Source organism: Saccopteryx leptura, chromosome 3, assembly GCF_036850995.1.
Source record: "Saccopteryx leptura isolate mSacLep1 chromosome 3, mSacLep1_pri_phased_curated, whole genome shotgun sequence".
Taxonomy (NCBI): Eukaryota; Metazoa; Chordata; class Mammalia; order Chiroptera; family Emballonuridae; genus Saccopteryx; species Saccopteryx leptura.
Window position 1 is genome coordinate 9817398 of NC_089505.1, and position 15284 is coordinate 9832681.

At 47.9% G+C, this 15284-nt stretch overlaps 1 protein-coding gene across 2 annotated transcripts in view; it reads left to right on the forward strand.

Moving 5' to 3' along the window:
• SERAC1 (serine active site containing 1) overlaps window positions 1-13434 on the forward strand; it is a 40608-nt gene extending 27174 nt beyond the window's left edge. Inside the window, exons 11-17 of one of the 2 annotated variants that reach the window (XM_066372929.1) lie at window positions 3438-3588; window positions 4792-4930; window positions 5902-5996; window positions 6943-7040; window positions 8175-8357; window positions 10080-10223; window positions 12270-13434. In XM_066372929.1, the coding sequence (XP_066229026.1) occupies window positions 3438-3588; window positions 4792-4930; window positions 5902-5996; window positions 6943-7040; window positions 8175-8357; window positions 10080-10223; window positions 12270-12406 (947 nt within the window). In that variant the 3' untranslated portion in view covers window positions 12407-13434. The remainder of the gene's footprint in view (window positions 1-3437; window positions 3589-4791; window positions 4931-5901; window positions 5997-6942; window positions 7041-8174; window positions 8358-10079; window positions 10224-12269) is intronic. The other variant, XM_066372930.1, reaches the window with a different exon arrangement.
• The last annotated feature ends 1850 nt before the right edge of the window (window positions 13435-15284 follow it).

A 15284-nucleotide genomic window follows, 5' to 3' on the forward strand; every position in this document is an offset into this window, starting at 1 on the left:
CCACTGAAGGGGATAGAGAATTGATAAAAATTATTATTTTAAAAAATTACCCTTCCCTTAACCAAAACCTGACTTTACCTCAAGTCCTCAGTCCTCCTGGGTGGTCTCAGTGTCCACAGGGAGCCCTCCAAATGGCGCCCCTCAGTTCCTTGACCTTCTCATCATCACCAGCTTCCTTCTCTGTACCTGCACCCGTACAGTACTCACTCCCGGCCACACCTGAGACCTACCTGGTCATGGCCTGAAACCACTCACCTAAAAAGCCAGTAATCCCCGTCTGAGCGCGTCCCAGTCTCTGAGCACCTTCCCTCGTCTAAGCGCATCCCAGTCTCTGAGCGCCTTCCCCCCTCTGAGCGTGTCCCCCTCACTTGAGCCTGGCTTGCATCTGCTGGCACAGTGACGGTTTTCCTCTGTGGACTCCGCCCTCCGCTGAGGGCTTTAGCGCCCCCCCCATCATCCTCTGTGTTCCTTACCCCTCCTGACTCAGCCTTTGTCCCCTCACTTCCGTGCCCTGCAACTGCTTCCCCTTTTATCCTTTTAACTCGTCCTTGCTCAAGACCCCAACACCGGATAAAACCACTTACCCGTTTGTTCTGTTGCTGAGCATGGAATCATTGCGATTGCTTGTCGCTGTGTTTGTAAAATCAACCAATTCAAGGGCTGCTCAGCAGTCACGTTCCCGGTTAGCACGCCTCACTCTTAGCGGTGACCACACCGTCTCCGCATTTCTCAGACCTCCCCCATTCCCTCCCTCTCAGCACAGGACCTCTCCTCGTACTTCAGACAGTTAGGACGGGACAAGGCACTTCCCTCCATGTCCCACGACCACAGACAGACCTGTCCTCTGGCTTTCCTTCCTGACCATGGGAAGAGCACCGCCTCTTCTGAGACCTCCAGTCGTGCGGCTCCCTCTGCCTTCACTTCCCCGAAACGCCCGCTTCCCTAGCCGCTGTGGTCCACGCTGCCTCTTGGCTGGCCCCTCTGGTCAACACACACGCGAGGAAGAAAAACAAAAACCTAATGTCTTGATCCCACATCGCCCTGAATTTCCATCTTTTTTCTCCATTTGGTAGTGAACCTTTTGAAAGAGATAATTGTACTTTCTGTTCAGCTTCCATTACTTCTGAATTCTCCACTTTGAATTCTGCCGTCTTACCCAGTTTCTTTTTTGTCCTTAGGCATCCTGTATCTTTACCTGTGCGCGTGCGCGCGCGCGCGCACACACACACACACACACACACACACACAGTATATACATACATACATACATGAGGATGTATAGATATGTATGTATGTATATCTTATTAGCATCAGTCTGTAACTTTGGCATTCAGATTTACAAAAGTCAGCTATCCACTATTGGTGAGGATATGTGAAAACTGGACCTATATGCTCTTGGTGAGAATATAAAGTGATAAAGTTTTTGTTTTGTTTTTAGTTAGAGAGGGAGAGAGATGAGAAGCATCAACTCATAGTTGTAGCATTTTAGTTGTTCATTCATTGCTTTCTCATATGTGCTTTGAGTGGGGGGGACTCCAGCCGAGCCAGTGACCTTGGGCTCAAGCCAGTGGCTGTGGGATCATGTCTATGATCCCACAGTTGTGACCCTGTGCTCAAGCCAGATGAGCCTGAGCTGAGGCTGGTGACCTCAGGGTTTCAAACCTGGGTGCTCAGTGTCCCAGGTCAATACTCTATCCACTATGTCACCACCGGGTCAGGTTAAAGTGATAAAAGTTTTTTGATAGGCACATAGTGGTATCTATTAAAAGAATATATATACTATTTAACCTAATAGTAATAGCTAGAAATCTCTCCTGCCTAAATATTCATGGATGTTCTTAAAGATTTGTGTACAAAAATGTTTATTGGACTGTTGTTTATAGTATGGATAAAATGAGAACAGGCTGATTGCCTGCCAGTAGGAATAACGGTTAGATAAGCCATAGTGTACTCAAACTGTGCCACGCTGCGATGTACACGGAGGCATTCCAAGACCTGAGGCTCAGTGCAAACCACGTCACGGGGCAGCAGGCCTGGTGGGACTCACTTTAGGTAAAAACGCATCCAGAGCTAGGGCGTGCTTATATTACGTATATGTATAAATTACAGGTGTATGACTGGATTTCTTTTATATATGACTGAATTTTTAAAAAGGTTTGGCAAAGCTCTGGCTGGTTGGCTCAGTGGTAGAGCATCGGCCTGGCGTGCAGAAGTCCCGGGTTCGATTCCCGGCCAGGGCACACAGGAGAAGCGCCCATCTGCTTTTCCACCCCTCCCCCTCTCTTTCCTCTCTGTCTCTCTCTTCCCTTCCCGCAGCCAAGGCTCCATTGGAGCAAAGATGGCCCAGGCGCTGGGGGTGGCTCTGTGGCCTCTGCCTCAGGCGCTAGAGTGGCTCTGGTTGCAACAGAGCAATGCCCTGGATGGGCAGAGCATCGCCCCCTGGTGGGCGTGCCGGGTGGATCCCAGTCAGGCACATACGGGAGTCTGTCTGACTGCCTCCCCCGCCTCCCCGTTTCTAGCTTCAGAAAAATACAAAAAAAAAAAAAATGTGGGTGGAGGCTATGGGGACAGGTGCTATCTATGGAGTAGCTGCGCTGGGCTTGCTAAAGGGCAGGTTTTATAGAGACGACTTTTGTAGACTCTTCTCCTCGCTCAGAGGAATCAAGTAAGGTGACTGAGGTTCCACAGTAAGTAGGCGGGGGCAGGGTTCTGAGCCTCCGACCTCAAGGCCCGCATTCTGTCTTATTCTAAATTACATAAATAGCACATAATAGATTCTCTTCATATATACTTCAGAGAACACAGATACAGCAAAAAAAAAGTTAAGTCCTCCTTTTATAGAGTACTCTCCAACCCCAACTCCCTCCTAAGAGGTAATGACTATTTGGTGCCTCTTTCCAGACCTCTGCTGGGGGTGGGGTGCACCCTGCACTTTCATATACAGGAGTCCCAGGTTACAACTGAGGCACGTTCTGTAGGTTTGAAAATGTTTAAGTACTTACTGTGCACAGAAAGGTAAAAATAGTATGTTAAGTTGCATTTAATAGGTAAATGTATCTCTTCTGCCAGTCAAGATGAAATAACTAGTATTAACTCGCTGAATTTAATAATTCTTGCTAAAAGCAAAATATAACTTTTCTTACTGTTTATAACCTCATCTCTAGTACTTGCAGCTTTTGTTAGACTTTCTGAGTAGAGAAAACGGCTTTTGAAGCCCTGCTACCTGCTTTGCGAGCTCTAAGTGGTACCTGGCCGGGGCCACCATGGCGCAATGCGGTGGGACCCAGAGCACCCGAGGGAGAGTGGCGTGGGGCGGTCGGGCGCTTCCAGAGAGACAGGAGCTGAGGTTGGCCTTTCCGAGTCATTTTCAGGCTGCAGCCTCTGAGCCCTCGGAGGTGGCGTGCTGTCGGCATTTAGGAGGTGTGCTCTCTCCCCAGGCTGGGTTTCCATCCTGGCAGGAGCCATGAAGTCGCCCTACATCATGGAGGCCTCCCATGCCGCCCGAACCCTGGCTAATCTAGACCGGGAGACGGTGCAGGCAAAGTATCAGGACGGGGTGTACGTGCTGCACCCCCAGTGTCGCACCAGGTAAGACTGCAGAACAGCTCCTTGTCCCCGTGGGCACAGAAGCCTAGAGGGCTTAACATTTCATTCCTGCATAATTTAGACAAGTCACCCACCTTATTCACGGAATCAGTTTCTCCGTATTACCCTCGGAGGAACTGCAGGCTGTCATGAAAATAGGGAAGTCACTAAGTTATCGGGGTTGTTTAGATCAGGGTTCAGTCCACGAGGCTGCACGCACCTTTATCACACATCACGCTTCAACTCTGCACACGTGTTTCTGTGTTTCCCCGTGTTTTTCATGAGATGTAATAACTGCTCTGGGTTGTAGAGGTCATTCGGGATGGGCAGGGGATAGGACATGATTATTTATACGCAGGCAACTAAATTAGCCTGGGCCTAGGCCTCAAGGGCCTGGAGAGGCCCACCAGCTGTGAGAGCCTGGCCGGCGGAGTGAGTTGTAGTAAACCTGACGCGTGCTCCTCCTGACGGTTATTGCCCGTCAGCCTTTCCAGGCGTCACTGCTGAGAGGTAAATACAGAAAGGACCACACTGGAAAAGTTATGTCTTTCTCAGACTTTTTTTCAGGCACTTTAAAATAATACCTTAGAAAACAGCAAAAACTTTAATTTGAAAATGGATTGGTTACTTAATTCCAATTTGTAAATGAAATACGATGGTATTTGTGTGTTGCATAATTGTGTACACCCTATATGACACTTAAAAATATGTAGATAGTATATTTACTTGCATCTGCATATTTTTTAAATGTCATAGCCAAAAAAAGTTACTTTAAAATGTCATTTGCTCTATTTCTGACAAATGTTATCCTTGAGAAATTTTTGAAAATCTCTTTTGTGCCTGCAGACTTTGAAACTACACTATTATGTTAATTTGTGGGACGCTATCATGGACTTCTTTGGAGGGGGATCTGACATCTGTCACTTTACTGATCACTAGCTCATTGCAGTTGAGTTTGGTTGGTTCACCTGGCTAGCTACGTGTCCATTTTTATAGAGCAGTGAGCACACTCGTGCGCCTTTGCCAAATTCCTTGTGGGGTTCCTCAGTAAAGCCATGCTCTAACGCTTGCCTTAGTTTTTATTTTTATTTTATGTCATATATTATATAAGCCTGCTAAGCACCATCCAGAGAGAGCGCTATGTAGACTCTTGCCAAAACAATAATGTGTTTACTCTGCTTCTTTTAAAACTCTCTCCCCTATCAGTCAGCCCATTAAAGCAGATGTCCTTTTTATTCACGGCCTTATGGGAGCAGCATTCAAAACGTGGCGCCAGCAGGACAGCGACCAGGCTCTCGCGGACCAGGTGTCAGAGGAAGCCAGGTACACAGCGTGCTGGCCCAAGGTGAGGACACGCGGACTCTGCTGGGCGGCTTTCTCACAGCACACTGCAGTCACTGGGGCAGCACCCTCGTGGTGACTGCTTTCTGTTCCCACTGTGATAGTCTTCCATGCAGTTCTCCTTCCCTCAGGGCCACTGTGGTCACGTTACGTGCACAGCGGGGCTTGTCACCCTGCGTTGTGTGATGTAGGGTATAGTTCATGCTCTGAAAGAATATTCCAGTAAGTAAAAACGGGGGGCAAGAACCAGTCATCATTCACGTCCAGTAAAAGTATAATACAACAAATAACACATTACATTCATGCTAGTCGGCTAGTTCTCTGATTTTAGTAGTTATAAGAATAGAAACACTTTGAAGAAGTGTGTCTACTTGGGTTGCTCAGAGAGCGTTAACACTGAGATGAACTCACTGAATGGAAGTTATTTGAAGCTCAGGGCAGACTGACACTGAATACTGGGCACAGGTTCTGGATTTGTCCCTCGGCTGCTCACTCACCTTCAGCAAGGCTCGTCAGGCGTTCTGCTGACCCTGAAGGACGGGAATGACCAGGATGACCATCGGCCTGGGTCCACACAGACCGAGCAGTGGCTGTAATTAGGATCTGAGTGCGCTGGTCGACTGACCATCAGACCATACCGTCTGTTCTCAGAGCACAGCTTTCTGTTAGATGCTTTGAAAAGGCCAGCTTGATCTAGACTCAGAGACAGGTCTTGCTGTTGGCTACAGCAGATTAAAATGGAGAATATTCTCAACACCTGTATTGGCCTCATGCTATAAATACCGCTGTCACCTTGTGACCAGTGACATAAAAAGATAAAATGCTGGGGGTGTTTCTAGTCACTTTGACACTCGGTTACAGCATGCTCTGTAGTCCCCAGTATTACAGGAGCCCTTTAGTTATGAATGTCAGTTGCTGGGCAGTAACTTGGACGGTGGAGATTCATGTGTTCTTCGTACTTTTTATTCCACACAGACGTGGTTGGCAAGGGACTGTCCCGCTCTCCGCATTATATCTGTGGAGTATGACACCAGCCTCAGCGACTGGAGGGCGAGGTGCCCTATGGAAAGGTAACGGATGCTTTGGGAGGACAGGGTCCTGGCCACACACTGGCCCTCTGGGATGGAGGGGACTTTTATCTTTCGAAGCCACAGGCAGAATTTTCTTATGAAAAACTAACCTAACCTTTTCTCTTTCTTCAAGAAGGAGGTAGCTATAGATAAATTAATGAAATAGGCTTAGAGTGTCAGTGCTGGGCTCCTACATTGGTTCCCTTACAACTATTCTAACAGTGAGGACCATGGTTCCTGTAGCAACATCTCCTTCACTCCTAGATGTAACTGTGGTGGGCACAGTTGTACCGGCTAAAGGAGGCAAAGGAAATGATGCTGAGTGATAGGGGCTCCTTTATGTCACTGGATGTCACATGTGCAATTGTACATCCAGGCAGAGCACTGGACTTCTGAGCTCAAGACCTAGGCGGTAGCCAGTTCTACCTCTGACTCACTGTACGACTTAGACAAGTCATTTAACTCGTCTGTGGAGCCTGTTCTACAATTGAGCAAGTCGGTCTGAGTCAGTGGGCATTCAACATAAATACGAGCAATGATTCAGCAGCAATGACAGCCGACGTCATGTAGAATCACAGAAGAGACCAGGCCTGTTGTCAGGCCACATAAAGGGAAAGGACACATGGCCTAAGTGGTGGGCAGCTGGTGTGAGACCTAACATTGACCTGTGAAAATTGCCAGAGAAGTATCAGATGCTCAAGCAATGCTTGTATAGTAAATGATGGGCGTGTCTGCACTGAGACATGCCCAGTTAGGCCAGTGTGACCGCGTTAGAAGCAGGGAATGCGCGGCTGCAGAAATCGATCAGAGAGAACACGGGAGTTCCTGACTCTAAACGTGGCACGTGGCACTGGTCCAATAAACAAAGGTCATTGCCTTAAAAATTGGATAGCAAAGTGGGCAGGGCATAATAGCCTCCTGTCATGCCTGTTTTCATTTTGTCCAGGAAGTCCATCGCATTCAGGAGCAACGAACTTCTTAGGAAGCTCAGAGCTGCTGGTGTTGGGGACAGGCCAATGATCTGGGTGTCACATAGCATGGGAGGTATGTCTCATTCCTGCAAAGCGACCATGGTGAGGGCACTGTCAGCCACCCAGGCTACCCTATGTCACTGCAGCTCTTGTTTTACTAAGTAGTGAACCTTTTTCCCCCTAAATAAGTGGTTTTGGCTATGGCTAGGAGTTTTTAAATTACTATCTCCTTCCGTGCTATTTCTTTCTCTGGAAGGGGGACCACTAGTAACAAACCATGTAAAAGGGATGTGAGTTTGGCAAACCTGAAGTTTTTGTGTAGTGGTAGCAAATAAACATCAGAAGCAGCCTGTGGCTTCCACTATTCCTGGCTGTTCCCAGGGCTCCGCTGGCTCCTGCGCCCTGGCCACTGCAGGGCCATTGCTGCTGCGGGCGGGCCCACAGCTCCGCCCTCGCGCCCGCGGCCCCGCCCTCACACCTGGGGGGGGGGGGGCTCGAGCTTGCTTACCCTGGCTGCAGGTGTCTGCTCCGCGGCCCCAGCGCTTGCCTTGCTGAGGGCCACCTGCCCCTCCCAGCCTCTCCCCAGTCCAGTTCTTCATGCTCCTCATCCGCCTTGCAGTGGGCCTTCTGCAGCTGCTGCCTAGTTTACCTGCTGAGATGCTCAGGATTGCTGACTGAGGCCAGGCGTTTTGCTGAGAGGAAGGTAGATGTTGCCTTTTGAATCCTGAGAGATCCAGTGTCACCATCTCTGGGACCTTTGTGTGCCACGGCTGGCTTCAAGCTCGGTCGGGGGACAGAAGGTGCCTCTCTGGGTGCACTCTGTGGAGGCTGTGCTTGATGGGACTGTGTGTTTTTGGCAGTCAGTACCGTCCTGGCACGGGCTGCTGTGGGCGGGGGGCCGCGGCTGCATTTCACCCCGCATGGCAGTCCTCACTCCTCACAGCCTCTGTGGGACGGTGCGGCCTGTGGTGCCCATGAGTCTGTACAGTCGTGCTGCTTGTAGGCACGGTTCTGATCTAGAGGAGCAGTCTTATCCTGCGTTGATACTTTAAGGCCTTGCTTATTGGACTGCAGAGAATTACTGCTTAAACCTTTTAAAGAGAGCACCTCTTCATCTGTATCTCTTGTTTTGCCTTCCTGGGGTTTTAAAAACAATGGAAGGAAGGAATATAGCTGATGCGCTGTCTTTTTCCTTCTCTGTGGCTAGGTCTCCTGGTCAAAAAGATGCTGTTGGAAGCGTCTCAGAAGCCAGAAATGAGCACCGTGGTCAACAACACCAGAGGGATGATTTTTTACAGCGTCCCTCACCACGGGTCCCGGCTGGCTGAGTACTCCGTTAACATCCGCTACCTTCTCTTCCCCTCCTTGGAAGTCAAAGAACTCAGCAAGGGTAACGCCTAATGACATACAGGAAATGGGATCGTATTAGCAGCAGCTGTTCAGGAGCGGGAGGAAAAGACAGTTTAACCTGACCAATTAGATTATTAGTATATGAACTGTGTGGTGCCTCTCATGGAAAATTTTTAGTTTGGAGTTTTCTTTAATACCTTCCCTTTTTGTCTTAAGCCATTATTTGTTCAAATGTAACAATTTTAATGTTTTTATTTCTTTGTGACAGAGACAGAGGGACAGATGGGGACAGACAGACAGGAAGGGAGAGAGATGAGAAGCATCAGTTCTTCATTGTGGCTCTTTAGTTGCTCATTGATTGCTTTCTCATAGGCATCTTGATTGGGGGGGTACAGCAGACCGAGTGACCCCTTGCCCAAGCCCCCGACCTTGAGCTCAATCTGGTGAGCCTTGCTCAAACCAGATGAACCTGCGCTCAGCCGGCGACCTCAGGGTTTTGAACCTGGGTCCCCTGTGTCCTAGTCCGATGCTCTATCCACTGCGCCACCACCTGGTCAGGCATGTTAATTAAATATTTAAAAATGTTAAAGTTAGATGCTTTGAGTATAATTACAAGTTACCAATTAATTGCTTTTTTCCATTAGTTTGGAAAATCAACTGTTAAAATATGCACAAGCTTTGAAGAGTTTCACCATAGTAACTACAAAGCACTGTATACAGAGTGGGCAAAAGTAGGTTTACAGTTGTTTGTATGGAAAATAATATAATAAGAATAAACTTGTGGTTTGTTTTTTCTTAAAGATTTATTGATTTGAGAGAGAGGAGGGGGGCATTGAGAGGGGAGGAACAGGAAGCATCAACTCGTAGTAATTGCTTCTCTCCTATGTGCCTTGACTGGGCAAGCCCGGGGTCTGGAACCCACAACCTCAGTGTTCCAGGTCAATGCCTTATCCACTGCACCACCACAGGCCAGGCGAGAATAAACTTATGTTCTGTGTAGTCACACCTGTAAATCTACTTTTGCCTACCCTTGTACTTGTTTTAAATAATAAGCATTTTCCTTTTTTCTAGAATACCTATTAATCAGAATTTGGAGCTCCTGGCTTGAGCCATAATATGCCAATTGTCTTTTTAGTCATATTTTTTTTCACCTTTATGGAGAGTAACTTGACTGTCTTCTATTGCTGAATTTTATTTTTTGTAGTCAAATTTTATTTTCCATAAGCTCTTTCTTGTTCTGTGATCTAGTATGTTTTGGAATCATTCTAAAGATACAGATTCGTGGATTTCCTGAAGTTCCTCCGGGTCCCCCCCAGGCCTGTGTCTGCTCCTCGGGGCCGGGTCCCTTAGGCTGCAGGCTCTCCTCTCAGATGTGGTGCTTCCTGGTTGCCCTTTCCTCCTGGAGGCTGAGGGACAGAGCGGGCTGGGCACTCGGGGACTGTAGGCTGGCTTTCGTGATAGGCGGCTGCGCTTTAGGGCGGGTGTGGGGTGTCAGCCAGCATGCTGCGGACCCGAGTCCGCACACCAACTGCCTGGGGGCTGCTTCTGGCCGGCTGGTCACGGGGAAGTCTCCCCGGGCGCTGGCCTCGCAGTTCTGTGCTGGGCTTAGCCCTTGCTCTTGTCTATGGGCTTTTTAGGAAGGAGAGAAGATAAGCCACCGTCTCAAATTAGAACGCCAATTTGCTAATTTGGAAGATTAATGTGTTTATCCATTTATAATAAAACAGAACTTATCACAATCTTGTTTTCTATCATTTTCTAGATTCTCCTGCACTTAAAGCACTACAGGATGACTTTCTGGAGTTTGCTAAAGACAAACACTTCCAGGTGCTAAATTTTGTCGAAACACTGCCAACCTGCATTGGCAGCATGATTAAACTGCACGTGGTGCCCGTGGAGTCAGCAGGTACTCCTGGCGGAGCTCGCCGGCCATCAGGACCTAGCCATCAGAACCTAGTGTCTCAGCTTTAGGAAGGTCTAGATTCTCATTGTTAATCTTTTTAGCCGTAGATTAAAATTCCTCTGCAAACATCTAACCTTGGCATTACCCCTCTCCTCCCTTCATTTAAGTGATTAGATGGCAAAGGTCAATTGGCTCACTGTAAATTAGCCATCAACAGTGAACTCTGTCGTGTTCAGAATACAAAGCCCATGTCATCTGTTAGACTGAATGGGGCATTTCATTTAAAAGACCGAAAGCTGTATGCAGACACCTTAAAAAGATCAACTAAAGGTATGGAGACCTTAGTAAATAAATGGAAGAGATATGAGGACTATTCAAGCAACAGATTTTGTTGGAAAAGAAAAACCTAGTGTTAGAAGCACAGTCTCCTCACAGTGGTGAGGTAGAGGGAGAGGAGCTGTCCCTGCTCCTGTGGTGACGTCTGTGTCACAGGCTCTTGGGGCGTCCGGCCACACCAGTTCTCTTCCCCGCCCCTACTGCAATGTGCCTGGTGGCGAGCCCGTACCTGTCACGCCCTGGGCGCCGCGGCTTGTCAGACCCTCCCCTGGCCCCCTCTGGAGCTGGGTGAGGGGCTGCCCTGGGCTCTCAGAGATCCCTGTAGCCGGGACTTCTCAGATGGTTCTCTGGTTTGCATAGCAAGTTTTGTCCTAACTTCATCTTATATTATCTGAATAACATAAAGAAGGTTTAAGACTCCAGTGAAACCTAAAGATGGTTTTCCTCCAAGTCATATGCCGTGGGGCGAGGAGTTACTATTTAGTAAAGAACTTGAAGAGGTCAGGAACAGCTTCTGGGTGTTTTTTTAAAAAAAAAGACTTTGGAAGCTTGCAGCAAATGCATAGTTAATACTATGGACCAGCTGCTTGTGGTGACATAGCCTTGTCATAATTCTGCCTCCGCCCTCTCCCGTGCCACCAGGAGGCCGTCTCCTCCTGCACCCGCACCCCACCCGCACCCGCACCCGCAGCGAGCGGCCTCCCTACCTCCTCGCGTTCCCGCTCCTCAGTGGGCTCTGTGGGCTCCCCCGCCTCGCTCCAGCATGACATCATCTGGCTCCTCCCCTCTCCAGCATGACATCATCTGTCTCCTCCCCTCTCCAGCATGACATCATCTGGCTCCTCCCCTCTCCAGCATGACATCATCTGTCTCCTCCCCTCGGTGGATGGCCATGCGGCTTGGGTATAGACAGAATGGATCAAGTTTATAAAATAAACCCTATAAAAAGGAGTGGTCAGGGAATTATGGAATGACTTAGTAACAACCTTCGGGTACATAAAGGTTTTGAAGATGACAGTGCTTCGACTCAATTATTCACTATTACATTAGCAAGTGGGCCCGAACACAGGCAGAACTCGTGAGCGTGAATTCGTTACACCTGCTGAGCAGCCACCCTGGCAGGACTGGCCCCAGGCAGCCTCGCGGCAGTGAGGCCTCCGGCTCCTCTCCTCTCAGAGTCCCTTCTCACAACCACATCCACACTTGAGACCTGTGGATTTCTGCCTCTTTTTTTTTTTTTTTTTTTTTTTTTTTTTCATTTCTGAAGCTGGAAACGGGGAGAGACAGTCAGACAGACTCCCGCATGCACCCGACCGGGATCCACCCGGCACGCCCACCAGGGGCGATGCTCTGCCCACCAGGGGGCGATGCTCTGCCCATCCTGGGCGTCGCCATATTGCGACCAGAGCCACTCCAGCGCCTGAGGCAGAGGCCAAGGAGCCATCCCTAGCGCCCGGGCCATCTTTGCTCCAATGGAGCCTTGGCTGCGGGAGGGGAAGAGAGAGACAGAGAGGAAAGCGCGGCGGAGGGGTGGAGAAGCAAATGGGCGCTTCTCCTGTGTGCCCTGGCCGGGAATCGAACCCGGGTCCTCCGCACGCTAGGCCGACGCTCTACCGCTGAGCCAACCGGCCAGGGCTCTGCCTCTTTCAGTACGGATGGGGGAGGACCTCACATTTCTACTCAGGCTTTATTGACATGTTCTGTTTTCTTCAGATTTAGGCATCGGAGATCTAATTCCCGTGGACGTGAACCATTTGAACATTTGTAAGCCAAAGAAAAAGGATGCTTTTTTGTACCAACGTACCTTACAGTTCATCCGTGAAACCTTAGCCAAAGACCTTGAAAACTGACGACTGTCCTCCGGTTTTCATGTGACTACGTGCGGGAGAGGTGGTGTTCCCGTGCCTTTGCAAGCAGGCATGTGGACACCGTCACTGTGGCATCGGCGTGGCCCGAGGCCGTGGCAGCTGCCGAGCAGTCTGCAGAGCACAGGCAGGTGGCAATCAAAGACTGAGGCTAGCCTGGCTGCTTTTCACATCGAGGAATTCCACACGTGCCAGTTTATGTTCTGCATTGTCCCTGGTGAGCAAGCTGCTTTTGTCACCCGTGACTGTCTGTGGCTTATGCTGGAGGAGCGCTGATAGCTATGAAGGGGAGCGGTCGTCCGCTTACCATAAGTGTCACCTGCAGAGGGCCTAGAATGGGGACACAGTGAGCGCGGACAGAAAGGAGTCTTTGTTCTGGGTTTCCACGTGCTGTACATGTTTACAAACACGTCAGTGTAAGTCTAACAGGTTAACTTTGTTAGACCTGTCGTCAGCCATGGGGCAGTTCCTCGTAAGTTTTTATTTTCATATTGCTAAGAACAGATATTTCTCATTTTAAAAAAATTCCTAGGTTTTAGTCTTTCCAGACTTGAGCTACCTACACTGTCATTTTTCCCAGGTAAAGTAGCTAATCCATTACTGAGCAAAGTGTGAGATACAATGCTTCTAAGCCATTATCTATATCAGCAATACTTAGTGTTGAGATTCTTAGATTCTCTGTAGGCTGATTAAAATATACCTTTCTTCCTTGATCACCTGAGCTCCAGCAGGTGAGACATTGCAAATCATGTTGATGACCTTTCCTTTTTTTAAGTAACAGCATTATAGAGATAAAATTCACCCTCTGAATGGAATCCGTTAGTTTTTAGTGTATTTACAGAACTGTGTAGTCATCACCACAGTCTAATTTCAGGACGTTATCCCCCTAACACCCTCTGGCCATCAGCGATCACTCCCACCCTGTCTTCCCCCAGCCCCAGCAAACCCTCACTTACTTGGTCTTTACGGATTTGCCTGTTTTGGATGTTTCATATAAATGGAATCATAGTGTATGTGCTCTTCTGTGTCCGGCTTCTTTCTCTTAGCATAATCATTATATAAAACTGAATTACTATCGGTTTCAAGGCTCATTTATGTTGTAGCAGGTGTCAGTACTTCCTTTTCGTGGCCAAGTAATATTCCATTGCATGGATATACCAATTTTTTTGTATTTTTCTGAAGCCAGAAATGGGGAGGCAGTCAGACAGACTCCCTCATGCGCCCGACTGGGATCCACACGGCATGCCCACCAGGGGGGATGCTCTGCCTATCTGGGGCGTCACTCTATTGCATCCAAAGCCATTCTAGTGCCTGAGGCAGAGGCCACAGAGCCATCCTCAGCGCCCAGGCCATCTTTGCTCCAATGGAGCCTTGGCTGCGGGAGGGGAAGAGAGGGGCAGGGAGGAAGGAGAGGGGGAGGTGTGGAGAAGCAGATGGGCGCTTCTCCTGTATGCCCTGGCCGGGAATCGAACCTGGGAGTCCTGCACGCCAGGCCAACGCTCTACCACTGAGCCAACCAGCCAGGGCGATATACCACATTTATTTACTCTTTCACCAGGTGATGGACAGGTAGACTTTTTCCCTAATTTTTTGGCTATTATACAGCTGTGAACACTCATGTACATTTTTTGTGGCTATATGTTTTTCCATCCTCTTGGGTATGAACAAGGAATGGAATTGCTGGGTCATAGTAAGCATATGTTTACCACTTTGAAGATGATGGACATTTGTAGAACAGGGTAGTCCAAGCTGAACCTGGCATGCGAATCTGGAGGTACACTGGGGTCATCAGTAAGCCCTATCTACATCTAATTGTTTAATTTTGCAACAGCCTAACAAGTAACTTAACCACATATGTTATGTAGATAACAGTGAATGTGATGGTTAGCAACAAACTATAGAAATGATCCCTGAAAGTATAGTCTTGTGATAGTTAGCTAACAGCAGCCAGTGCTAGCTAATGGGGTTACTTGGGGAGAAAGGGTAGATATGTTTGATTCATTTTCTTTCTCTATTTTCCATGAGCTGTGGTGGCAGATGAACCACGGTTGAAACAACTGTTCATTAACTTAGAGTAATGGAATGGAACTCCATCCTTAAAATCTTAATACAGTATAGCTATTAATAGCAATAGCTGTGCTTTATAAATAAGGTCTGGGGAAGATCCAGGGTGGTACTAAATTAGTATAGATTTTTCAGGCATGTTACTTGACATTTCTTTTTATTCTGCCTGTGAAATGGATATAGTGGACACAGGTTCACCTCATCAGTTTTGTGAGAATTAAGTCTATAATGTTTTTAAAATAACTGCTGCCTGAAAAACACTTTAAGAACACATATGAAAACATATGTACTTGAAATAGTTTTAAACTTAGACCATCAATAAATTGGTTCTCTGAGTTTAATCAGCTTTTCTTCAATATTCTTTCTGGGGAAAAAAGTTCAAATGAAGCTTCATATTGCCTTTCCCTTCACGTGAAAAGTCACTTTTAATGATCTTGTTTAAGAAGGAAGTCACTTGGCCTGTGGTGGCGCAGTGGATAAAGCGTCGACCTGGAATGCTAAGGTTGCTGGTTCGAAATCCCAGGCTTGCCTGGTCAAGGCACATACATACAAGTTGATGCTTCCTGTTCCTCCTCCACCGCCTCTCTCGCTCCTCTTTCTAAAATCAATAAATCTTAAAAGGAAAAAAAAAGGAAGTAGACAGATACAAGTTTTACAGAACAAACATAACAAGCTGTAAATAAAGCCAGAGTGAAAATGAAATGTCTGTTATCCCTACTTATACTAGAACCTTTGCTTTTTAGTTTAATCCAAAGTTAATTCCTGGATTGTAAAGCTAACTTATAATGAAAGTCAAATA